Genomic DNA, 26,676 nt, shown 5'->3' with positions numbered 1-26,676 from the left:
GATGAGGAAAAGCAGGGGCTTCTCTGGTGGTCCTGGCCACTTCCCTTGGCTCCCTCCCTCCTCCTCCTCCTCCTCCTCCTCCTCCTCTCAGAGCTCATTCACACTCCCTGGCTTTTCTCTCCCCCCCCCCCCCTCTGCACTTTGAGACCCCTTTAACTGCCAAAGCTCAATGCTCTGGAATTCTGGGGTCTGTGAGGCATTTGGCCTTCTCTGTCAGAGAGCTCTGGTGCCACAATAAACTACAATTCCCAGGATTCCATAGCACTGAGCCCTGGCAGTCCAAGCAGTGTGTTTTGGACACAGAGATCCTCCAAATGAATCCAGTCCTTAGCTTTTATATCTCTCACACACACTGCAGGAATAATAACCCACTTAACATGGTGCACCTCTTGCCTACAGAGTCTCACAAGACTTTTTTGTTTAACAACTTGTACCCATTAACTCCATTTCATGTCTCCTTTATTTAGTGGGGTGGAATACAGACAAAACAAGTCAAAATGAAGAAAAACCAAAGTCCCTTGACCAAAGGGTTTGGTTGTGGAATAAGCCTCTGAAATATGCAAGAGGCAATGTTAAAATAAAGCCATGTTCAATGCTCAAATGTGCTGCTGTTTGGAATGGGGAGAGGGGGGTGGCCAGAAAGGGAAGTACATTTCCGTGATCTGTCTACGAATAATGTCAAAATGTCCTCCATTTTGATCATGCCTAAGAAACATGGATTTATATTAACATTTCTAAAAAAGCCTCAATTTTTTTGCGTGTCCTCCATTTTTAAAAAATGTGTCCTACATTTGAAAATGTTGTCCTGCATTTGTCCTACATTTGTCCCGGTTTGGAGGTCCTCACTTATGGCAACCCTATATGTGCCTTTAAATCAATGTCAACATAGGGCAACTTTATCCTGGGGATTTCGTACCAAGAGGAGATAATAGAATAACGGAATCATAGAGCTGGTAGAACCCCAAGGGCTACCCAGTCCAACCACCTGCAGCAACTCACAAACAATGCAGCCCCAGCAGATGGCCATCCAGCATTTTTTTAAAAAGCTTCCAAAGAAGGAGATTCTGCCACACTCCAAGGGAATGTGTTCCATTATCGAACAGCTCTTACTGTCAGGAGGCTCCTCCTAATGTTTAGGTGGAATCTCTTTTCCTGTAGCTTGAATCCATTACTCTGGGTCCTATACCCTGGAGCAGCAGAAAACAGGAATCTCCTTCCTTGGAGGTCTTTAAACAGAGGCTGGATGGCCATCTGTCAGGGATGCTTTGATTGAGAGTTCCTGCATGGCAGGGGGTTGGACTGGTCTCTTCCAACTCTATGATTCTATGATTCATCCTCAATATGACACCCCTTCAAACAGGGCTATCACATCACCTCTTAACCATCTCTTCTTCAAGTTAAACATAACCAGATCCCTAAGTGGAAGAGCCTCATAGGGCATGATTTCCAGGCCCTTCACTATTTTGGTCGCCTTCCTCTGGACATGCTCCAGCTTGTCCGCATCCTGTCAACAAAATTTTCTATTGCTTTCCCCTAAGACTGACAGAATGTGGCTTGCCTAAAGGGGTTTTCATAGTTGGGCAGAGATTTGAACCATCATCTTCTACATTCCTACTTCCAGCACTTAAACTATGATACAATTGGTCTGGACTAAATCTAATCACCAATTCATGTTCTACTGATTCTCTATTTGAGATTAGCAATTGGATTTGGGCCTTTGTTTCTAGGTTATCTTATTTAAGATGTTATTTTTAATATGTATTCTGGCATTATTAGCCACATTACATATATTAAATTAAACTGGTTAATTAATTAAATTATACAAATATCCACTATCTTTCTCCCACATTCAGTTTTTCAGAAGTTACTGAAGTACGGCTCCCAGAATTCTTCATTATTGGCTCTGCTAGCTCCAGCTTTCCTAACTCTGGAGAACTGCACTTTGCAAACAACATCTTAAGAAAAATGAAACTGCACAGAAACTGGAGTGCAGCTACTGGAGTGGGTCAAAAGCAAGCCATTGCCACTCAAATAAGAATTATCTCTCCTCCCCATGAAATAGTCCTTCAGTCTCCAAATTTCTAGCACTGACTAACTTAACACTTCAATAGAGCATTTAAAAACAGAATTTAGGCATCCAAACAAAAGGGACAGGCAAAGTTACTAAGGGACTGTGAACACAACAAATGGAACTCTTATAGATGTGAATGATTTTCAGTGCTTCATTTTCTGTAATGCTAAAATTTTGGGGATTGAAATGTTACTTTTAAATGGAGATCATATTTTATATTTTGGAGAGGGGCTATGCTTCCCCAATTGCTACACCCTTGGAAGATTAACTCTACATACACTATTACAGGTCCAATATTACAACTTCCCTATAGCTACTGTTAATTATTTTTTTCCTGATCATCTGATGGTTAAAGATCACATGAATCAACCCTATGGCACTTTACAGTGTTTATGTATACAATATCCTAGGATGAACATTTAATTTTCTTTGTAAGTGCAACAGTTCTTTTTTTAAAAGCTCAGCAAATTAATAAAACATCCAACAGTATTTTATGGCTCAGCAGCTGAGACACAAGAATTATCCCTGGAGGCCATATCCAAGATAAGAAATAAACCAACCCCAGGAACAATTGTCGAACACAACATTAGAAGATACACTTCCTTATTCCTGTTCTGAATGTGGATCAAAACAATATATCGTGAGACTCTCCATTTCTATCAGCATAATCTTTAAATATCTGTGTTTTAGACTTCATGATTGAAAGAGATGCAAGATCTGTATGACTTCAGTGACTCAAGCACCCAAATGATAGGAGAAAATTCCACAGGTCTGTTTTCTTGATTATTATATCACTACGATGTTCAGTCACAGAGTTGGAAGAGACCAGAGGCCATTGAGTCCAACCCTCTGCCAAGCAGGAATGGTTATTCTGAGACCACAGAATGCTTACTGACTTTTAAGGGGAACAATGGAAAGGATGAGATGGGTGGAATATTCAGCTACAGCACTTTACTTCACAACATATTCTCACAAATCCTGCTCCAGCAAAGGTAAAATCTCTCTGCACCGTGGCAATCCATGTCCTGGGGCCCATTCACACTGCATAATTATAGCACTATGAGTCCATGTAAATATCTAGACCTGCTGGATTTCTCCCTGTAGGTTTTTAAATACATATGAACCTTGCATCAAAAAGGTTTCCCCTAGTGGCTGGAAATATAAGTCAAGAAGTTTGGAAGTACTGTAACGTCTTTGCGGTTTACTTTGTAAAGTAAGGTACGGGTGTGTGTGTGTGTGAGAATTTAAATGGCAAAACACAAAGCGTGATAATTAGAGAAGGCAGCAAAGGAAAGCATGGAGTTGTCTCTCTATTGTTTCCCCAAATGTAAAATGAAAATAACCGCATTACCCTTTTCTGAGAGTTAAGACTGCAAAGATTGGCAGACACTTCACAAATTAATATGATCTGTGTCTGTTTGTGAGGGAAGGGAAACAGGGAGGGAGGAATAGAATGATTTAATTTTTTTAAAAAAGACATGTCTGTCCTGCCAAAACACTCAACTAGAATTTTTTACTCCTGTAACATTTTGTTGCAGATTCCAGTAACAAAAGGAAGCTATATCAGCCAGTGTGGTAAGTGCTTAAAGTGCAGTATTGGAGTTTGAGAGGGCCAGGTTCAAGTTCCCATTGGCTCACAGAACTAACTGGATGAATTTCTTGAAACTGTCACTTTATCTTAACCTAACCCACCTCACAGGGCAATTGTGAAGATAAAAAACGGGGGGAGCCATGAATGCCTGCTTGAGTTCAGTAGTGAACTATAAATGTAACAAGCAACAAAGAACAACCAATTTGTGACACTGACTGGTACTTTTTGCATGCATGCACACTACTATTGAGAAACCCTGAGAAGAATCCTGCTTTAGGACATCCTCTATACTTCACAGTTTAGGACTTCTTCTATATAAAATTTGCATATGATTGTTTCACAGAGTACAAGAAACAACCATATCTGTGCACAAAACCATATTTCTGCACAGAAACATTTTCTGTGCAGAAAATAGGGCTTTCAGCACAGAAAATGTTTTTTCTGCACAAAAAAAGAATGTGCAAACTTAGCACAGAATAAGTCCCCAAACTGCAAACAGGTTTCAGAGACTGCAGTTTTCAAAGACTTTCTCACAGTGAGAAGAAAATTACTAAAATTACCTATTTTTTTTTTGTTTGTTTGGAGAAAAAAGAGTGAAGAATTACATCCTGCACAAATGTGTATACACACAGAGAAAGATATAAGTACCCGGAACATTTTTTACCCTTTTCTTTTCTTCTCCTCTTCTTTCTTTCTTTCTTTCTTTCTCTTCTCTTTCTCTTTTTTTTGGGGGGGAGAGGGGCAGGGATGGAGGTGGACTGGGCAGGCCTTTCTGAACCAAATGCACTAGGACTCATGAGAACAAGATGGCAAAGGATGTGAACATTCATGAAATAATGGGAAAAGGGGGGGGGAGAAGAAAGACAGAACTTCACTTCCCTTGAGAAAGATATATCAGAAGTGTTAGCATTAAAGCTTTGTTGGAACAGCATTCTGCCCCCCCCCCCCCACACAAAATTGGTTAAAGTTACCATGACTAACCCAGAAAAGTCCAGCCATCCGCTGAAGGGGTTCATATGCCAGATACATGTGCAGCTGGGAGCTGGAGGGAGGGAGTATGAAGGAAGAAGGCTATGAGGGAAGGGAAAGGTCTGCTTTCCCAGACCTTTCACAGACTCCCACCCTTCTTTCAAAGTCAGAAACAGGTCCTTTTGTCTTTCCTCCACCCGCCCACCCCCAGAATTCCTCCCTTAAGCTACAAACAAATACCCTCCTCCTTTCCCTTTCTTGTGAGTCACTGAGAAGGCCCAAATCTTCCCCATTACTCTAGATTTTCCATTTCCTTTACATTCTCTGAGTCCCAAGGAAAGAAAAAGAGAGAGAAAAAGAGAGAGTCCACCACTTACCCCAAGCATCTGATGCAAATAGTAATACTGCGGCTCATGATAATACAACCGAAAAGTTTTCCAAAACAGCCCCACGTTGAGAGACAGCCAAAGCAGCTGAAGGGAAAGAAAAAGGGGAAAGAAATATGGAAGATTTTCAAAAATCTACAGTACATAGAAAATGCAGATACCATCGGCCCTCCGTATCCACGGATTTTTTATCTATGGATTCAAGCATCCACGGTTTGAAAATATTTTTAAAATATATAAATTCCAAAAGCAAACCTTGATTTTGCCATTATATACAACTGACACAATCTTACTGTGGCACTGTATTTAATGGGATTTGAGTATCCATGGATTTTGGTATCCTCATGGGGTTCTGGAACCAAAACCCAGCAGATACTAATGGCCAACTGTACAAAACCATCTCACTCTCTCATATAAAAATCAATGTAGGCATCAGATTATGTAGAACTCAGAAGATAAGTAAGAAAGTAAGGCATTTTAACAACCGAAAGGTGGGACGGGTATAGGAGAAAGTGAACGTATTGTCCCCAAATAATAATTCTGCTCTCCAATGAAATTTTGTTTCTAACACTACAGTAATTTAAAAAATCAGTTGAGCATTGAGAAATTGACTTTGGAGATTCAAAGAAAAGGGGCAGATAAAGTGACCAAGACAACACAGCAGATACAAGAAATTCTAATTATGAATGATTTCCAGTGCCTCACTCTCTGCAACATTAGGATGTTTGGAGACTGAATAATATTTCATTTGTGGGAGCAGAATTTTTATTTGAGTAGCAATGCCCTCATTTTGCTCTCCCTCCATAGCTACAATATAGTTTAAACATTTTAAATAAATAAATATGAATTAAAGGCAGGTTTGCACCTAATCTTTTGTTATGTGCCATTCAGCTAACTTTGACTTACGGCAGCCCTACCCTAAGAGCTTCTCTGTGAGATTTGTTTAGAGGAGGTTTGCTATTGTCTCGTCTTAGGCTGAGAGAGTATGATTTGCTCGAAAACACTCAATGGGTTTCTTCAGGTGAGCATGGATTTCAGCACATGTCCCCCAGAATCCTTGTCTAGCTTTCACCTACACTGGCTCTTTTAACCAGCATTTTTATTGTTGTTAACTGCAATCAAGTTGACTTATGGCAATGCTAAGAATGAGACCTCCAAGTCACCCTGTCATCAACAGCCCTGCTCAGGTCTTAGACTTTCTCTCTTCCTGCTGCCTTCTACCTTGCCAAGCATTATTGTATTTTCTAGTGAGTCATGTCTTCTTATGGTATGTTGAAAGTATGACAGTGTCAGTTATCTTGGGTTCTAGGGAGAGTTCAATGCTCTACGACCCATTTATTGGTCTTTTTGGCAGTCCACAGTATCTGGAGAACTCTCCTCAAGCTTATCTGAGTTGATTGTTCTCCTATTATCTTTCTTCACTGTTCAGTTTTCACAACCATATATAGGAAGTAGAGATGCAATGGCATGGACAATCCTGATTTTGGCATTCAGAGATATAGCTTTACACTTGAGGATCTTTTCTAGTATACTTGAGGATCTTGTCTTAACCATGGATTAAGGTCCCATAGATGATTATGATGATGATATAGATGATGATGATGATGCTTTTTTTCCCAGTCAAAAACTCAAGACAGTTTACAACAGGTTTTTTTTAAAAAAAGCTTAAAAATACAGTTGTCCCTCCACATTTGGAGCACTGACTTTTGATTATTTGCAGTTCCCTCTGCCAGAAGCTGAACATAGAGTTGTGCTGGAGAAGCTAGAAGTTCCTAGAGAAAACACTTCTCTAGGCATTTTAAGGTCCTCCAACATAATTCTATGATCAACGTCTGGCAGATGTTGACTGTAGAGGAGGATGTGGAGATTCCCACAGAGATTTTCTCTTAGAAAAAAGGTATAGTGCTTTTTTTATTTCCAGGTTTTCCATATTTATGAGGGTCATTCGCCCCTAACCCTAGTGAATGTGGAGGGACCACTATATACCAAATGCTGGAGATAAAAATATCATTAAACAAACCATAAATTAAGACGAGTTAAAAAGGATAACTATTAAAAACAGCAAATAAAGAAAACATAAACTAGAGAATGTAGCACAATTCCACAAGGCCAGGTCCCCTCGAGCAGTAAGTCTTCAAAGGCCAGATTAAACTCAACAGAGGAATGCATTAGAGGTCTAGCTAATTGCATTTTACCTTTCTTTTCCAGAGCAGCCATGAGCTTCTGGGATTCCTCCAGGATAGATCACAGAACAATTTCCCACCCTTGATACTCTGTCGCCTAAAATAAACACCCCACTTTGCATAAAACAATGCTTCTTAAAATAATTGACGTGAGGGGCTGGCTATTTTTCTCCCAGCATGCCAGAGATTGGTAACATATTTGTATCTATCTGCTACAGTTGTTTCAAAGACCAGCAGCTGATAGCTTGTAGACTAGGCTGGGCCAAGGACCACCACTTTTGAGTACAACTGGCCTAAAGCATCACCTGGCCCAGAGGTATTTATAAAACATTGTGATAGACTAGACAGGCCTTCTATTTGATTCTGCAACACTTTTCTTATGTTCTTAAAATCACACATTGCTACTGCTGCATTATTTTTGACTGGCTCACAGTCACAAACCCAAGGCTTCTGGACATGACTTTTGCTCTCTGTATTTCTAAAGCAGTGATTCCCAAACTTTGGTCTTCCAGGTGTTTCAGGCTTCAGCTCCCAGAAGCCCCTGCCACATTAGCCAACAGTCAGGAATTCTGGGAACTTAAGTCCAAAACATCTGGAAGACCAAAGTTCAGGAACCACTGCTCTAAGGGCACAGAACATTTCAAACTGGATGAAAGATCCTAAAAAAGAAAGAGACAAATCTCAAACAGTAAGGCAGAGGAAGGCCACTTCAACTCCCATGAACCTTCTTCAATGATTATCCTGAGTAGAGTTGATGGGAGCTGCAATCAAGCAACATCTGCAGGACCACCACCACCATCCCCACAGATACAAAGGGCCACCTATATCATTTTTATCTTTTTTCTATGTTTTAAATAGGCTTCTTTTTTGTATAAATGAGAGCCAGTGTGGTATAGTGGTTTGACTGTTCGATTAGGACAGTGGGAGACCAGGGTTCGAAATATCCACTCAGCCATGGGAACCCACTGGGTGACCTTGGACAAGTCACACTCTCTCAGCCTCTGAGGAAGGGAAAGGCAAACCCCCTCTGAACAAATCCTGCCAAGAAAACCCCATGATTGGACTTTGGATCACCGTAAGTCACAAATTACCCGAAGCTGCACAACAACAAATCAGTTTTTGATTGTTGTGATTTAGTGTTATTGTTGTTGCTTTCCTTCCTCTGAGGCTGACAGAGGGTGACTTTTCTCTGTCCCACTGGACAGAGGATACAATAGTAAGAAGAGAAGGTGGGAACACGTTAGAAATGGAGGCTGTATTTTAAATCGATACGACAGCCGTGTGAATGGCAACAGGGGTAAAAATTCCACAGAGAAATTCAATCAGGGTAAACGTAGTGGGAACTTTGATTCAGTTTCACATTCCTGAGGAGATCCGAATCTTCTTGGTACAAAAACATGAGTGTGAATGAGCCCTAAGTGTGCGTAGGAACACAAGAAGCTAATACCAGGTTAGACATCTTGTCCAGTCCACTATAATGGGAGCCAACATGAGCATTAGACAGCTCTGGAGACCAGGATTTGAATTCCTGCTCAGCCACAGAAACCCACTGAGTGACTTTGGGTAAGTTTCATTGTCTCTCGGCCTCAAAAGAAGGCAAAGGCAGACCCCTTCTTGCCTGGAAAACCCTATGATAGAGTCATCATAGGGTTGCCATAAATTGGAAATGACTTGAAGGCACACGACAATAACAGTGTACACTGTTCTCTAACTTCTCATACAGCTCATCACCAAAAATAAAAAATATGGAAAGCCCAGCTGGATGAGACTAAAGGTCAATGCAGCTTCCTGTTTCCCACAGTACCCTAACGGATGACTACAAGATGCCCATAAGTAGGACATTCAAGCAATTGCATTCTCCTCTTCAATGGGCCATGTGTCACCCCGAGGCCATTCTTTCAGGGCCTGGGGCCAAACGCCCCAGAGAAGAAAGACTTTTGAAATAAGCAAGAAATTGAAAGTTACAATGAGGGAGTGAAAGTCCAAGATAAAAATGGCTGCTGAGCCAACCCACGCTGCCCGTCTCTATTTTAATGGAAGATGCCAGAGGCTGAACCTCCGGCATGCAAAAACAGTATTCTTCCACTGAGCTATGATCTCTCCGATTTCTTTTAATAGGAAATATTCAAACTACTGGAAAAGAAATTCCACCTCAACATTAGGAGGAACTTTCTGACAGTAAGAGCTGTTTGAGAGTGAAACATACCCCCTCAGAAAGTGGTGGAGTCTCTTTCTTTGGAGGATTTTAAACAGAGGCTGGATGGCCATCTGTCAGGGATACTTTGACTCATTTCCTGCATGGCAGGGGGTTGGACTGGGTGGCCCCTGTGGTCTCTTCCAACTCTCTGATTCCATAAAACTACCATATGCCAGGTCTATCTAGTCCAGTGCCATCTGTTCTGACTGGCACAGCAGAAGCTAAGGTCCCAGGTAGAGTTTTTTCCCACCATCACTTGCCCAGGGGTCCATTCACACTTACAACATTATAGTGGTATTATTCCATTTAAACAGTCATGGTTCCATCCTATGGAATCCTAGGGTTTGTAATTTGGTGAGCACTAGAGTGTTCTGTCTGGGAATTCTAAATGCCCTCCCAAACTGCAAATCCCAGGATTCCACAGGATAGAATCGTGGAAATTAAAGTGAATTAATAGTTTATTGTTGAATAGTGTGAACAGGTTCCTGATATCTCTGTCAGGAGAGGCAATGGTTTGAGTCTGGGGCCTTTTCCATGCAAAACAGGTGCTCTACCCCAAAGTCATCTTCCCGCCTCTAAGGCCAGTCAACCAGTCTATCCCATAAAAAGAAATAAAGCCTGGGGCTTGTCCAAAATCAACACAGTAATTCCTTAAACTTTAAGGGAGAATCATACACCTAAAACAGGGTGAGAATCATGTGGCCATCCAACTATTGTTGAATGGCAACTCCTAGCAGCCCTAACCAACAGAGGAGGAATGCTCCCAACAAAAGCTACAGTCCTGCAATTCCTATCCTTTACGTAAGGGTCTTTCACACTTCACAGTTATAACATTGTTGTAACTGAACTTCTTGACAACCTATCAGGAAACAAATGTAGGTCTCTCTCACACTACAGAACTGTACCATTTCAATATCACCTTAAACGCCATGGCTCCATCTTATGGAAAACTAGGATGTGTGGCTCTACTGTTTCATGAAACTACAAATTCACAACTCGGTGGGATGCTGCCACAGCAGTTAAAACAGTTTCAAAGTACTATGCACTCATCCCTCCACATTTGTGGCTTTGACTTTTGAAGATTTGTTTATTCGTGAATTGTATTAAAATGTTCTTTTGAGAAATATCTAGTCCTCCAATGCAACTCTTTGGTCAACTTTAACCAAAGTTTGCACTGAAGGACCTAGAGATTCCTACAGAGAACACTCCACTATGCATCTGACCACAGAGTTGCACTGGAGAACCTAGACATTCCTAGAGAAGTGTTCTCTCAGGTAAAAACATAGTGTTTTTGTTATCTGCAGTTTTTCCACATTTGAGTTCATCATTTTTAATTTTAATCAAGGCCCTGTGTGCATGTTTGATGGACAGATGTGCACCTCTCTTTCCAATCCACCTGATGGGGAACAGTTTCTGGCGAATGGTCTTTGTGACTGCAAGCATTTCAATTGTTACTTAGCTTCAGTTAAGTTGCTCATTCATTCTCTATTGTTATCATCTAGCTTCTTCAACTAGGTTCTGTCTTTTTGGATTACAACTCCTATGGAATCCCCCAGATAGCATAGCAAGACTTTTCATAGAATCATAGAAATGGAAAAGACCTCAAGGGCCAGTCCAACCCCGTTGTGCCATGCAGAAAGTCACAATCAAAACACAGACACACACCTCTGACAGATGGCCATCCAGCCTCTGCTTAGAAACCTCTAAAGCAGGAGACTCCACCACACTTTTTTTGAGTTCTACTCATTTTAGGCTGAATTCTATTCTCCACTTACCTGCAATGGAATTTATTTTTGAGTAGAGATGCGAAAGAGTGATCATCCACACCAAGCACATGACATCTGCAGAACAGGGATAACCATACTAACCCACCTTACAGGGCTGTTGAAGGGGTTACCAAACCCTAGTTCATGTCAAGGGAATATATGGCATAGATTGCTTTCTATCCAGTGCCTAACACATATTTAAAGTTTGCCACAAGAAAAAAAAATTGCAACACACAGAATTTGACTCCCCCCTACATGTATTTCTGATTATTCTACCTTACCAAGCTGTTGTATAGGTTTGCTCACAAACTATGGGCAAAAACTGTCTTCTAATCCACTTGCATCAGGTAGCACACATCCAGCATTTGACAACATTGCTGGTGATTCTGATAAATGTAGGGTTCATCTACACAGCAGAAATAATACAGTTTGACACCACTTTAACTGCAATGGCTCCATCCTACAGAATCCTGGGATTTGTAGTTTTGTGAGGCACCAGCACTCTTTGGCAGAGAATCATAGAGTTGGAAGAGACCTCATGAGCCGTCAAGTCCAACCTTCTGTATTGCAGGAATACTAAAGACCATGTAAACCTACAAATCCCAAAAGGTCCATAGGATGGAGCTGTGTGTCTGTGTTGTGTATTTTCATTATTATTAGTATTATTATTATTATTATTATTAATTTTATTTTCGTATATCCCACCTTTCTCCCAATACAGGGACTCATTTTCCTTCGTTTCCAACTTATGACGGCCCTAAGGCGAACCTATCATGGGGTTTTCTTGGCAAGATTTGTTCAGAGGAGGTTTGCCACAGCCGTACCTTGAGGCTGAGAGAGTGTGACTTGCCCAAGAGGGTTTCCATAGCTGAGCTGGGAATCGAACCCTGGGTCTCCAAAATCCTAGTCCAGCGTTCAAAAGACTAAAAGTGGTATCAAACTACATTACTTCCATCAAGAGTTCCCAACTTTGAGACATAATAACAGACTAGACAGGCCTTCTATTTGATCCTGCAACATTCTTCTTGTGCTCTTAATAATGCACATTGCTATTGTTGCGTTACTTTTGACTGGCTCACAGTCACAGACCCAAGGCTTGTGGACATGACTTTTGCCCTCTGTATCTCTAAGGCAGTGATTCCCAAACTTTGGTCCTCCAGGTATTTTGGGGCTTCAAACTCCCAGAAGCCACTGCCACATTGGCCAGAATTCTGATAACTTAAATCCAAAACATCTGGAGGACCAAAATTTGGGTGTACAGAATCCTAGAGTTGGAAGAGGCCGCAAGGGCCATCCAGTCCAACCCGATTCTGCCATGCAGGAACTCTGTATCAAAGCACCCCTGACAGATGGTCATCTAGCCTCTGCTTAAAGACCTCCAAGGAAGGAGACTCCACTACACTCCGAGGGAGTTTGTTCCACTGTCGAACAGCCCTTACTGTCAGGAAGTTCTTCCTAATGTTGAGGTGGAATCTCTTTTCCTGTAGCTTGGATCCATTGTTCCAGGTCCTAGTCTCTGGAGAAGCAGAAAACAAGCTTGCTCCCTCCTCAATATGACATACCTTCAAATATTTAAACAGGGCTGTCATATCACCTCTTAACCTTCTCTTCTCCAGGCTAAACATACCCAGCTCCCTAAGTCGTTCCTCATAGGACATGGTTTCCAGACCCTTTCTCCATTTTTGTCATCCTCCTTTGGACACGCTCCAGTTTCTCAATGTCCTTTTTGAATTGTGGTGCCCAGAATTGGACACAATATTCCAGGTGGGGCCTGACCAGAGCAGAATAGAATGGCACAATTACTTCTCTTCATCTAGACACTATACTTCTATTAATGCAGCCTAGAATCACATTGGCCTTGTTAGCTGCCGCATCGCACTGTTGACTCATGTTCAGCTTGTGGTCTACTTGGACTTTTGCCCTCTGCATCTCTAAGGCAGTATTTCCCAAACTTTGGTCTTCCAGGTGTTTTTGGACTTCAATCTCCCAGAAGCCCCTGCCACACTGGGCAACAGCCAGGAATTCTGGGAGCTGAAGTCCAAAACACCTGGAGGGCCAAAGTTTGGGTGGATCAGCTGCAACCTCACCATCTTCCAAAACACCTGGGGCAGATAGCATCACGACAGAGGGCATCACAAACGCCTTTAAAGTGCTGGAAGGTTGCTGTGGCTGCTAAGCTTACTCCCTGCACATGCTCAGGAGCACGCTTGCCCCTGTGTCCCGAAGCAGTTCTCCCGCCCTCCATAACAGAATGGCTGCAAATCCCCCAAAGCAAAGGACCCCTCCCCACCCACCGCCAGCTTCCCTTCTCTCTCCTTGCCTTCCTTACCAGGAGGAGATGCTTGCAGCCCTCGTTGGCGAGCCAGCTGTGGCAAGAGGGAGCCATGGTCCTGGAGGTCTGCAGCGCTTCTCCTGCTGCTCCAAGGGACCCCCGGCCGGAGGGCTCTTCCTTTTCAGCCCCGCCGCCGCCCCTCCCTGGCCTCCTTCCGGCCCTCTCTCCCCTCCCTGCCCCCCTTCAGTCCCGAGGGGGGGGGAAGGTGGGCAAAGGGGGCAGAGGGATGGCCTCCTCCTTCTCTGCCCACCTCCTCCCAGCCCCGCAGACAATCCCAGGGTGGCGCCGACGACGACGGCGAGGGGCTCCTTTGTCTGGAGCCAGGCGGGGAGAGGGAGAGGGCGAGGGCGAGGGGCGGCCCGCAGAGTGGACCTGGGGAGGGGGCTCTTCGAGGGCCTTTCGGGGGACTCGCTTTTGCCTTCCAGGGGAGTCCTTTTGGACTCTAACTTGTGTCCCCACTCCCTTTGTTGCCTCGGAGGGCACTCGTTCCTAGTCACTTTTGCTTCTGAGCTCACTCGCCTTCCCTCACTTTTTGTCTGTACTCACTTTTATCTCAGTGGCTCTGTCCCTCCTCTTCCCTCTGAAGGGACTCGCTTTGACTCGCTTCGGCCCCTGAGGGGACTCTTCTTAGTCACTTTTGCCACAGAGGCAACTAACTCGCCTTCACTCATTTTTTGACTCGTTGATACTCACTTTTGCCTCAGTGGATTCGTTTTTACTTTTTGCCCCTGAGGGGAGTCCTTTTTTACTCACTTTTGCCACTGAATTGTCTTCACTCATTTTTTGACACTGAGGGGACTCGTTTTTAGTCACTTTTGCCCTTGAGGGGAGTCGTGGGTTTTTCTTTTTTCATTTTACTTGCATGGCTCCATCCTGTGGAATCCTGGGACCTGTAGTTTTGTGAGGGATCAGCCTGCTCTGTCAAGAAAGCTCGGGTGCCTTGCCAAGCTCCAGATCCCAAGATTCCACACAATAGCATCATGGCAGTTAAAAGTGGTGTCAACCTGTTTTAATTCTGCAGTGTGGATACACCCAGAGAGTGTTGGGGGACACTCACTCTTGGCTATGGCTGCTGGGAGTTGTGATCCAACAACAACCACTGGTGCGTTGCATAATTCTCACACTTGGTTGACCTCCTACAGCTTGGAAACAAATTGGCTGGTGGATTCTGGGAGCAGTAGTGGTCAGAAGTGACTTTTTCAAGCCCAGCATTTGAATCAGTCACAGGCCACTTTGAGAAGTTATGGAATGCTCCCCCATCCCTGCAAAAAAAAAAAAAAGAGAGAGAGAGAGAGAGAGAGATAAACATCTTAGGTCCAGAACACACTGCAGAAATAATCCAGTTTGAGACCGCTTTAACTGTCCTGGCTCAATGCTAGGGAATCCTGGAAAGTGTAATTTATTGTGACACCAGAGCTGTCTGACAGAGAAGGCTAAATGTGTCACAAAACTACAGCTCCAGAATTCCCTAGCATTGAGCCAGGGCAGTGAAAGCAGTCTAGGTTATTTCTGCAGTGTGTTTGGGACCAAACATATACTTGTGTACCTACCTTCAAGTCATTTCTAATTTATGGTGAACCTGAAGCTACATAAATGCCTGCCATTTATCTTACTGCATGGGAGATATCTTTACTATAGATTAATCTGGGACAAAAACAAAACTGGAAAAGGAAAGGCTTGATTTTTACCTTTAAAAACTCTGTGGCAGGAAGGGGTTTTTTGTTTTTGTTTTATGTAAAATAAATAAATATCATTACTTAAACTTAATTCGTGGATTTCCTGAAATCGTTAGGTGCCCACATTAAGATTCTCTAGTTTGGAGTTTGAACCTCTGAATTTGCTGGCCTGACAGGTTTGATTTCAGATATTCAGAGGGTCCCCCCCACACACACACTCCCCCCCCCCCTTTGGTTTAAAGGAGAAATGTGCTATCACTTATTGCCAGTCATCTGAGGTGCCTTGGAACATTACAGCACCTGGGCCTGTGCCGGCTCATCGAAGCAGAACAACATCACTAAACTACTTTGCTGGGTAGTAAACCAGTTCTGCTTCAAGAGACCCTAGACTTATTCTCCATAGCTGTGCCCTCAGGGCACCTCCACAAGAATCAAAAGGCATTCCTAAGCTCTATTTTCCATTCATGAGGTGATTCCATTGAGACAGGCCTTTTTCTGAGCATATATATGCAAGATTTAAGTCCAAATCAAAGGATGTGGCTTTCAGGTTCCTTGTTGATCACTGTTTTTTTAAAACAATGAAATTAAGCTGCAGACTTGTACAGGCCTATCCAGAAGTAAGCCCCAGTCAATACAATGGGTTCTATTTTCTGACTCAACTTGTGCATGATTATATTGTTAACTGTTATGGGCATGCATAACTGCACTTTTTTCACAGATACGGCAAAACTAGGAATGTTGTGCATGGAAACTAATATGTTAGCACTGGAATCATTGGAAAGGGGGAAATAATGTTAATTCACATATCAATTCATTAAATGTTTAGTCTTGTAGGAAATCAAGGAATTAATAGAGAATGGCATCTTTGGTTGCCAGTGTTTGCCTGGACTGTTGTTGTCGCCACCGCCGCCGCCATCAAAAATGCTTTTGTAGTAGTAGTAGTAGTAGTACTTGTAAGTTAAACAGTTATAAATTTGATGATTTGGACAGCAGCCAGCATGGTGTAGTTGTTTGGAGAACAGGGTTTAAATCCCAGCTTGAAATCTTTCTCAGCCTCAGGATGGCAACGACAACCCCCTCTGAGGAAACTTTCCAAGAAAACCCAGCGATAGGGTCACCTTCGTGTCACCATAAGTCAGAAATGACTTGGGGGCACAAAACAACAACCACCCAATTTAGCACTTCCAGTAAAAAATGGACTACAAATCCAGCAACCTGATTCTGTGATGTGTACGTTTGGTAATGACACATGTCCAGAAATTGCCAGGTCGGAATCTAACAGCCTGTTCAGTTATGGCCCCATTCACACTACGAAAATAATCTGGGATGAATCCAGTTTGAATCCTTGGTGTTCACACATGTCCTGAATGCATTCAATGCGCTGGGGGGGGGGGGGGCTGGCAAAAAAAAACCCCACTGAACCCTGGATATTTCATACTGGGTCCCCCCCCCCCCCCCAGTTTTCCTGAAAGATATGCTTCTGAATCAATTTGAATCACTCTATCATTAAAGGAAGGCAGGCGTTTTCATTTTAATCTGAAACGATGGCTTGTGTGAATAACACAAGAGTTAAAATGACTTAAAGGGATTTGCAAACCCAAAACGCAATGGGAACAACAAACCCAGTATGCATCAGTGTGGTGTTCTGCAGCTCCTCAGGACAAAAAAAAATGAGTGTGAATGCCCCCTATGTTTTGTCACTGATCTTTCGAGCAAAACCGGTATAGGTACTTTTCATTCACTAACAAACACCATTGTTGTATTTCCCCCCTCTGGATGCATTCATTCCAACTGGAGGACAATGAAGTACAGCCATAGCTGGCCTCAAATATCAGTCAGTGAATCAAAAGTGAAGAATTTGTAGTTAGAAATACTTTGAGTGTCTCTGAGCTTATGCAGAACATTTTTGGCACTGCTGAACTGCACCTTCTAATAATGCTCCACTTACTAAGAATCAAGAAGAGTGCTTTCACAAATCATTGCTCGAGTAGATCTCTTCCCTTCAGCAACTAGGAGGCCCTATCATGTCCAGCTGCTAAAAAACCATACTTCAGGCTCTATCATGTCCAGCTGCTACCTCCAGTCACTCACTCATACACCCTTCAATCTAGTCCTCCAAAATCTCTGTTTCTACCGCTTTGAATTTTTCTGCCATGAAACTGGCAGAGACATCCCCCCCCCTCTCTCTGACACAACAAGCCACCACTGATCCATACAATCCTCCTCCTCCTGTTAACTCCACCTGAAACAGGTAGCAAGGCAAAGTCCCAGCTGCTGACAAGTAGCACCAGCTGAAATTCCTGCTTCTGTGCAATTATTAAAGCTAATGAAGCCCTGCTGCGTTTTTTACCTGGCAACCCCACGTGGCCTGACTATACCTAGCACTTGGACCCAGCACTGAACATGTCCACATGAAGGTGCTCTGGTCTTCCCGCTAAGGTGAAGTGCACTACGTTTCTATTGAATATATAGTAATGATGTCTAAATGGATCTACATACCCTAAAGGCACCAGGTCCTGTCTGATTTTTGAAGCTAAGCAAGGTGAGCCCTTTCTGCCACAAAATGGTTCTCTGGAGAGCTAGCAGTGATATGACTCAAATATTGTACAGTTGTTCCTCCACACTTGTGGCTCTGACTTTTGCAGATTTGAATATTTGTGGTTTTGATTAATGTGTTCTCTCTAGGAATCTCTAGGTCCTCCAGCACAACTGTGCCAGAAGTTGTGTGTTGGAGAACCTACAGGTTCCTAGAGAAAATACTTTTCTAGGCATTTATAGGTCCTCCTATAGGTATTATTTTAGGTAAAAGCGGGGGGGGGGGGTGTTATTTGTGGTTTTGCCACATTCATGGGGGTCCCTCAGCCCTAACCCCAGCAAATGTAGAGGGTCCACTGTATATGTCCTACTATAAGTTGACCTCATGTATAAGTCAAGGACAGGTTTGGGGGTCAAGATTATGCATTTTGATATGACTCATAGATAAGTTGAAGGTAAAACTTAGGTTCATGTAACAAAGAGCCAGAGTAGCTGAGTGCTAGACTACAACTCTGGAGATCACAGTTTGATTCCTAGCTTGGCCACAAAACCCACTGAGTGACCTTGGGCAAGTCATACACTCTCAACTTGGCAGGATGGCAATGGCAAGCTCACTCTGAACAAAACGTGCCAAGAAAACCACATGATAGATTTGCCTTAGGGTCACCATAAGTTGGGAAACAACTTGAAGGCACACAACAACAAAGGATCTAAAGGATGATGCAAAAGGAAACAATGCCAAAGAATTTAAAAAATTCCAGCAGGCATAACTGTTTGTGCTCATCCTAAAGCAGGGACGTAGCCAAGGAAGGGGGGGGGGTTCTTGGGGTCCGGACCCCCCCCTTTCCATTAGAAAAATGAATGGTGCGTGTTGCTGTGCTGCTGCGCCCAAGCCCCATTATAACGGTGGCACTTAGTATGGACCCCCCCTTCCTAAAATCCTGGCTACGTCCCAGCCTAAAGGCTGGTTGGATGAGAGAGTAGAGGGGTGGTCAGTGCTTCCAGGACAGATTACATTCTTGCCTTTCACCAGGGAATGGTTTCTTTTTAAAAATAAGTGTTGAAGTGCAGCATGTATTTTGTCCTGCGAATATCAACTCATTTTTGTGGGTCAATTTTTTTGACTAAAATTTCTAGACTTATATGAGTATATTTCCGCAAGTGCAGTTCAACATGACCAGAGGAGGGTGCTCAAGATGGTAAAAGTTCTGGAAACCAAACAGTGTGAAGAACAGTTGAGGGAGCTGGGTACATTTAGCCTGAGGAAGACTGAAAGGCGAGATGATGGCTGTCTATAAATATGTGAAGGGCTGCCATGCAGAAAATGGAATGAACCAGAGGTTAGCCCCCCAAATCAATGGATTCAAATTACAGTAAAGGAGATTTCAGGTAAATTTTGGGAAATGCTTCTTGATGGTAAGAACTGTTTGGCAATGGAACAGATTGTTTAAAATGCTCTAAAGAGAGTCTACTACTTTCTGAAACAAAGGATAGATGACCACTTTAGGAGTGCTTTAGCAATGGATTCCTGCACTGACAGGGCTAGACTAAAAGCCCCTTTAGGTTGCATCTACACTGCAGAAATAATGCAGTTTCACACTGCTTTAATTCTCCATACTGTAGAATCCTGGGATTTGTAGTTTGTTTTGGTACCAGAGTTCCGACAGAAGGCTAAATATCACACAAAACGAAAAATCCCAGAATTCTATAGCAGTGAGCCATGGCAGTTAAAGAGGTGTCAAATTGTATTATTTCTGCAGTGTAGATGCAGCCTTAGACCCTTTCCAACTCCATGGTTTCATGATTCTATAAAGCATAAAACTCAGTAAATCACAAGAACTCAGGGATTAAAAAAAATCCTCAAAATGTTCCAAAATGGGGAGTGTGGTTAACATTTCTACCAGATTTGCAGCTTTGTAGGGGTTAAAAACATGCATTTTTAATGGCTCCAAAATGCCTTATGGGTGTGTGGAGGGCATTTCCACCATGTTTCATGCCATTTCTGCCTTTCTGACCAATTTATGTCCAGGAGAGAACTTTTTGGAAGCAGGAAGTGAAGAAGAAATGACTTATGATCACCTCCTGCTATTTAAAAAGGTCTCTCCTAGAGTGAAAATAGTCCAGGGAGTCCCCCCAAACATGGAGAAAATACCCCTCACATCCCCCAGAGGGTGTTTTGAGGGCAGAGAAATTGATTTCATTTTGTGGGAACGGGTGCAGTGGGTGTGTGGCCCTTCAAGGGCTATTATTATTATTATTATTATTATTATTATTATTATTATTATTATTATTATTAACCTTTATTTATAAAGCACTGTAAATTTACACAGTTGCCCATCCCTGCTCTAGATGTTGTTTGGGTGTATGTCCCACCAGGAAAAAAATTACAAAGGGCTAAAGTTTGCCAAGCCTGTGAAACTGCTCTCTAGCACCTTCAGTCTTTGCAACATTTCACAAGTGAAAGCTGAGCTATGTGTCAGAGGATAGAGCACACAAGCTAGAGAAGGCTGCAGTGGTTTACTTTTGCCTGAGCCTACTGGGAAGGAGGACAGGATTCCACCCCTTCCTCTCCTCACTGCTGAGTTAATGAAACACAAACTACTTTGGCACTCTGAACTCAGTTTGTAACAACTGAAGTAAGCTGAGGACAAAGGGGCAAATGGGGAAAAGATGTTTTAAAAGCAGCTGAAAAAGTGAGACGACAAAAGGATTAATAGGGACTGACCCTACCCAAAGTAACCAAATGTAATGACCACAAAGGTGGACAAGGCACTGCAAAATATAGCACACATTGCCAAACAAAAGCTAAAAACACTCGCATAATTCATGTGTCTTAGTCATGCTCAAAATGTAGGAAACTTTGCAATTCCTCCTGGACACAAGGCTGAAATATGTAGAACATGTCCCAGAAAAGGATGTCTGCTCACTCTGTCCCTGCCAGATCATGACAGTTGGAGGGTATATGCCTGATACCAAGGACATATGGGAGATAAAACACTTCAAACCTTATTTTGCCATGAGTGTGGCACTCCTGTGGCGGGGCTATGCAGCCCCCCTCATCTGCAACAACCCCCCCCCCACACACACACACACAATACATACTGGTCTAATTTGATTTCTAAAACTGCTGAGAGCCAAGCAGAAGTTTTAATGTCAGTCATGAGAAAGCAGGACCAACTGCTTCCATTCAATTCTTTTCAGCCCTTTGTCATGGCTTGGCTGCACAGCTGTGCTCAACACACGCTGCTTCTCCATATGCATGCTCTATGCATTCCAGCACTTCATGTTTACCCGTTGCCAGCTTGGCTGCTGTGCCCAGGAGTTGTGCAGTTTATTCCTCCTCTACTTAAAGGAGGAATGTGTGGGAGAGGTTATTCAGGGCCATCATTCTGTGTGAACCTATGTTATATTTTGAATGGAACTTAGCAGGGGGAAATTGGGCTGCAGGCCTCAAAGAGGAAGGATGGTTAGAAGCAGAAGCAGAAAACTGAACCCCTGGGGGGCAGATTTTGGAGGGGGGGCTAGGTTTTAACATTCGCCTACTGCAGCATTGCCCATACTTTAAAAACTATGTGAGAACTGGCTGGTTAGTTTCATGGAGCACATATGCACCCCCCTGCCATCCTCTTTTATTAGCCCCCTTTTTTTCTAATTATAGCCCATGATTTCAATACCACCTTCTCAGACTTTACTTTAAATTGGAGCAAGAATCATGTGGCCTTCCAAAAGTTGTGAGATTCCCCAAACTCAACATTACTTTGCCTGTTAGCAGTGACTAGCACTGCACGATGTCCTATTTATTGTCTTCATTTGTCTCTCAACAGCAAGGTTCTAAAATGATGTGATTTCTTTCTTCTTGTGTTTCATAGGATCACAGAGTTGAAAGGCATCTTAAGGGTCATCGAGTACAACTCCCTGCCATACAGGAAAACACAACCTAAGCGCTCCTGAAAGATGGCCATCCAACTCTGTTTAAAGAGCTCCAAAGAAGGTGAGTCCACTACTCTCTGAGGCCGCCTATTCCCTTGTCAAACAGCTCTTACAGCCAAGACGTTGTTGCAAGAAGTTGCCAGAAAACTTGCTACCCTACCTCCATAATGTTGTTTGGAACTCCCAAAATCACCTTGACAACTCCTAACAAACAAGATAAATTGATTTCTGAACTCCAAAACTGCAAAGTATTACATAACCTTAACTCCAGTTTTAATTTCATTTGGGATAGGGGGAAATCATAACATGTGACCTTGGAAGAGAGAAAAACCTTTTTCTCTATTTTCAGATATAAATTCCTACTCTGTTGCTCATGCTTATTTGTCTAAGATGTTATGAATGCCATGTAAACCAGAATAGATGAAAATGACATTAATTTCTCCATTACCTTGGCCCCTTGGTATGATCTCCACCTCCCGTTCCATGATCTGTTGTTGTTCGAGACTATTTCATCGTCCAGTAATCTGAAACATGAATTTGGGCCATTGCTAAGTTTTAGAAACTGGGTTTCCACTGCCAAAACACAACATCTACACAGACGAAGCAGTGCTTTAACACAGAGAGTCTCTGAGCATGATCTTGAAGTGGGAACGAACACTCATGAGCCCCATAAAGCCCTTCACCAGATTTCCAAAGCCCCCAGTTTTTTAAAAATGGCATGATTTTTTAGCAATTTCTGTCCCCAAACCAGGCAGAACCCCCATAAAATGTGTTAAAACACACACACACAAACCCAACAAGTATGCCAGAAACTCATATATAGTCAACCTACCCCTCCCCCATTTTCCTCTGCAATGCCTCTCAAAATGAGAACACGAAGTGACTTCACATTGCTTCCTATCACCATTTCCAGAGGGAATGTAGAGGAAAACAGTGCCATTTAGGATTGCTGGGAGGCTGCAGACCCTGGTGCGGTGAGGTGGGAGTCAGATTAAAAATTGGCCTCTGGTCCCCACCTGGTTATTCACCCCCCACCCAAAGGGGATATGAGAAAGATCAGGTATTGAGGAGCCTAGCAGCTGATTGTGAGTTCAGCGCTGTAGCCTGTGTGGTGGCATTTGTGCTCTGTATCCATTTGTACATCCAGTTAACTAGTCATTCTAAAGTAAGGACAGGAATAGGGTAGTAAACCTTCATTTCATTCTTGCATGCAAGAGCTTTCTTTCTGCTGGCTGAGATTACACTAATTTTGACACATTTCCAGTGACTTCTTTTTTGCACTGCTCAATTTAGTTTTTGAGCAAACCATTTTTTGGCAGAAAATCCCAAAATCTACAGAGTCTTGCAGAAGGTGATCTCAAGAATAAGAAAATTACCAAAAATTATTTTCATTCCTAGATATGAATCATGTGGCATATCATCGTTCCTCATCATTGGCCAGATTGGCCTGGAACTGCTGAGACTTGCAGTTTAACAACATCTGTAGGACCATAAGATTCAAATCTTAGTTATAAAACCATCAAATATCTGCTGTGATCTTTCCCCTCTCTGAGTCAACCATGTGATGTAATGGCCTGAAAGGCTAATACAGTTTTAGGCTGCATCAACAGTTGGCTTCCTACACAAGAATGCAGTTTTCTGTGCAAACCTCCCATATTCTTTTTTCCTCATAAAGCAGGGGCTTTTTTTCACACTACACAATAAGGGCCCAGTACATATGGGCCTTTTAGGCACCCTCGTCACATGCTAGGGGTTGGCTGAGGGTGTAACAATGGCGGCGCCCTGTATACATGGGCACTGCCATTGTTACATAAGTGCCACACGGCATCTGCATGGCGCCACACAGCACTTACGTAACAAGTGTGCCAGTGGCGCACTCGTTATGCCGCCGCCATGGCTTCAAAAGAACCTGCTTTTTGCGGGCTCTTTTGCCACTGGCGGGAAGCCTTGTGGTTTAGCAGCTGAGGCTTCCCTTCGGTGGAAAAACAGCCACCAGCAGGCCGCCCTATTTGGGTGGTCTGTACTGCACCAGTATCACTGTGATTCTACTTTAACTGCTATGGCTGCATCCTATGGAATTATTGGATTTGTAGTTTGGTGCAGCACTAGAACTCTGTGGCTGAGGATTTTAAATGCCCTTCCCTAACCTGCAAATCCCAAGATTCTGTGGGAAGTTTCCGTGACAGTTAAAGTAATACATAGTGCTATAACTGTGTAATATGCAAGAGCTCTAAGTCTTGAAGTGCTAATAGCCCTTTAAAACTGAATTTTTGAGAACTTTCTTGTAGTCTGGAGAAAAATGGAAAATAATTAATTCTTGAATGTGAGGATGAAATTTATTAACATTTGTATTTCTTGTTGTTATTATTTACCATCAGCTCAACTTCAACTTACAGCAACCCTATGAATGAGAAAGCCAGCATGTTGTAATGTTTTCATTGTTGGACTAGGATTCTGAGAAATGAACTTCAAATCCTCACTCAGCCGTGGAAACCCACTGTGTGACCATAGGCACACCCTTTTTGCTGCAGAGAAAGGCAACATCAAACCCACTCTGAACAAATCTGGCTAAGAAAACACCATGATAGATTTGTCTTAGAGTCTCTGTAAGTCAGAAATGACTTGAAGGCTCACAACAACAATGGATAGGAGACCTTTTAGAGCTCCAGTCATCAAATGCCTTGCTTAGGTATTGCAAATCTGAGGCTGTGTCTTCATTGCATCAACATCTGCAGTGTGATATCCCTCTTTACCTACTGCCTAATGCTTTATCAAGTGTTATTGTCTTTTTCAATGAATTGCATCACTGCGGCAGCTAAAAAAGGCAATGCAATTCTAGTCTGCATCAATAGGAGTATATTCTGCTTTGGGCAGACCTTACCTAAAATTTAGTGTCCAGTTTTGGGCATCACTATTCAAGGAGAATATTGACAAACTGGAGCATGTCCAGAGGAGAGTGATTAAGGGTCTGGAAACAATGCCCTATGAAGAACGACTTAGGGGGCTGGGTAAATTTAGCCTGGAAAAGAGAAGGTAAGGCATGACATGATAGCCATGTCATGTTTGAAGGGATGTCATATTGAGGATGAAGCAAGCTGGAAATTACAGGAAAACAGATTCCCAAGCATTCGCAAGAATTTTGTGATGGGAAATGTTGTTCAACAGTGGAACACACTCCCTCAGTGTGGTGGAGTCTTCTTCTTCAGAGGTTCTTAAACAGAGGTTGGATGGCCATTTGTTGTGGGGGTGCTTTGATTGCCTATTCCTACATGGCAGCAGGTTTAACTTCTCTCTGGCAAGTACATTCATGGTGCCCTCCATTCCATTTCAATGAGCATCTTGTTTTTGAAGATTTTGACTTTTCCTCCCCACACAAAAATTACACATACTTCAAATTCAGAGTGGCAAGAACATGACAGCTGGAAAAAACAAATGAAGCTGGGAATTAAAAAATGAAACTGATTTTTCCCATCCTTTTCAAGACCATTATTGGAAAGCAGGGTATCTTGTTCAGAAAACCTCCCTTTATGGTGCCAGTTTTAATGACATTGAAGACAACCTCCCAATCTTATAACCTTCGTCTAAGAAAGTCACTATAAGACTTCTAGGGTCAGTATAGTCTTTGGAAGGATTTATATGCCCCCCCCCCTTAACTAAATAGGAATTTGCACAGCACTGCAAAATTGTATCAGCAGCAGAGGAGGGGAAAGGCACTCTGTTTTGGAGGGAGAAAGGGAGGGCCCAAGGTGTCGAAAATCATTAATCTGCTGGCCAGATCAAAGACTGAACAATATCATTTTAAGGACTCTTGATCTGCAAGGATATTAATCATCAATGGTCAATGCAAAGCCAACCATTTGGAATGGCTCTGGATAATACAAAAAATTGCCCAATCGCATTCCTGACAAGTACGTTACATCCCTCCAAATCCTCCTTATTCAAACAAGCCCATGTTCTTGTACTGCTTAAGAATGAGAATGAAGGGGCAATAGGAAAGATCTCTATTGTTTGCTTCCAAGGGCAGTCATCAAAGTATAATTTGCACATGTACAATCCCATATGCTCCAATGATCTCTGACTACCAGCAGCTGCTACTTAATGGTGGTACAACATTCCCCTATTTGATGTTATTTACCACTAATTTCTCCTTGTATGCAGAAACTCCCACGTCTTATCCTTGACATTTTCTGGCAAGACTGGGAAAGAGTCCCATCCAAGAAAAGCCATAGCTATTTATTTTATTGTGTATTATGGAATTACATTTTATCCTGTCATCTTTCTAACTTGCTCGGGGTGACTAAAAATGGGGTGGAATACTGTTTTTTAAGATGGGGGCCAAATTTCAGTATTGAAATGATCTTTGGGGCTGCAGAATATTAGTGGGTGGGGGCCACTAAAGACACAAGGCAGAGCCAAGGACAAAATAAGGAGGACCAACAGTACTTCACTGGGGCAATTTGGACATTTTCCCCATCAAGTATGCAAAGCATAGCTTAATGCCATAAATGCCTATTTAGGAGTAAAGCCTAGTGCCTCAAGTTTCCAGCCTGAAAATCACAGCTCAGTTCCATGAAACAGTTTTCCTGCTTGCAAAGCACAGTTCATTTCTATGCCATGTATTTACACTTTAAATAGCTTACATACTGTCTTACCTCTGATGAGAGTGCAGAGCAGAAGGCTAAGGCTAATCCCAGAATCCCACAGATCCTGAATCCCTCCATGAGCATGGCTGCAGGGTAGTCCTACAATAACTTTTTCTTGGTCTTTTTTATATCAGCCAGGTAGGAATTGATCCTTTCCATACTAGAAATAGCTATTGGATTTGGTCAGTTCATAGGATTTCATGGTTTCTGTTTCTTTGGGGATAATTTGTTGACATTCATTAAATTCTTTCATTTTGTGTTGCTGTGTGCCTTCAAGACATTTCTAGCTTATAGCCACCCTAAAGGGAACCTGTCATGGGGTTTTCTCGGCAAGAATTGTTCAGAGGACGTTTACCATTGCTATCCCCGGAGGCTGAGAGAGACTGACTTGTCCAAG

General features: G+C 42.7%; 1 protein-coding gene across 2 annotated transcripts in view; it reads right to left on the bottom strand.

Moving 5' to 3' along the window:
• The window catches only part of NOX4 (NADPH oxidase 4), a 149,390-nt gene extending 135,841 nt beyond the window's left edge, over positions 1–13,549 (bottom strand). For both annotated transcript variants that reach the window (XM_089508261.1, XM_089508262.1), the window contains exons 1-2: positions 13,493–13,549; positions 5,009–5,104 (exon numbers count right to left, since the gene is read on the bottom strand). In XM_089508261.1, the coding sequence (XP_089364387.1) occupies positions 5,009–5,104; positions 13,493–13,549 (153 nt within the window). The remainder of the gene's footprint in view (positions 1–5,008; positions 5,105–13,492) is intronic.
• Positions 13,550–26,676: the final 13,127 nt, after the last annotated feature.

The sequence above is a fragment of the Sceloporus occidentalis genome, unplaced genomic scaffold, assembly GCF_023333645.1.
Source record: "Sceloporus occidentalis isolate IW3139 unplaced genomic scaffold, rSceOcc1.0.p SCAF_2, whole genome shotgun sequence".
Lineage (NCBI taxonomy): Eukaryota > Metazoa > Chordata > Lepidosauria > Squamata > Phrynosomatidae > Sceloporus > Sceloporus occidentalis.
Note: the sequence above shows the minus strand (reverse complement) of the source record. Positions and strands in the feature narration are given on the sequence as shown.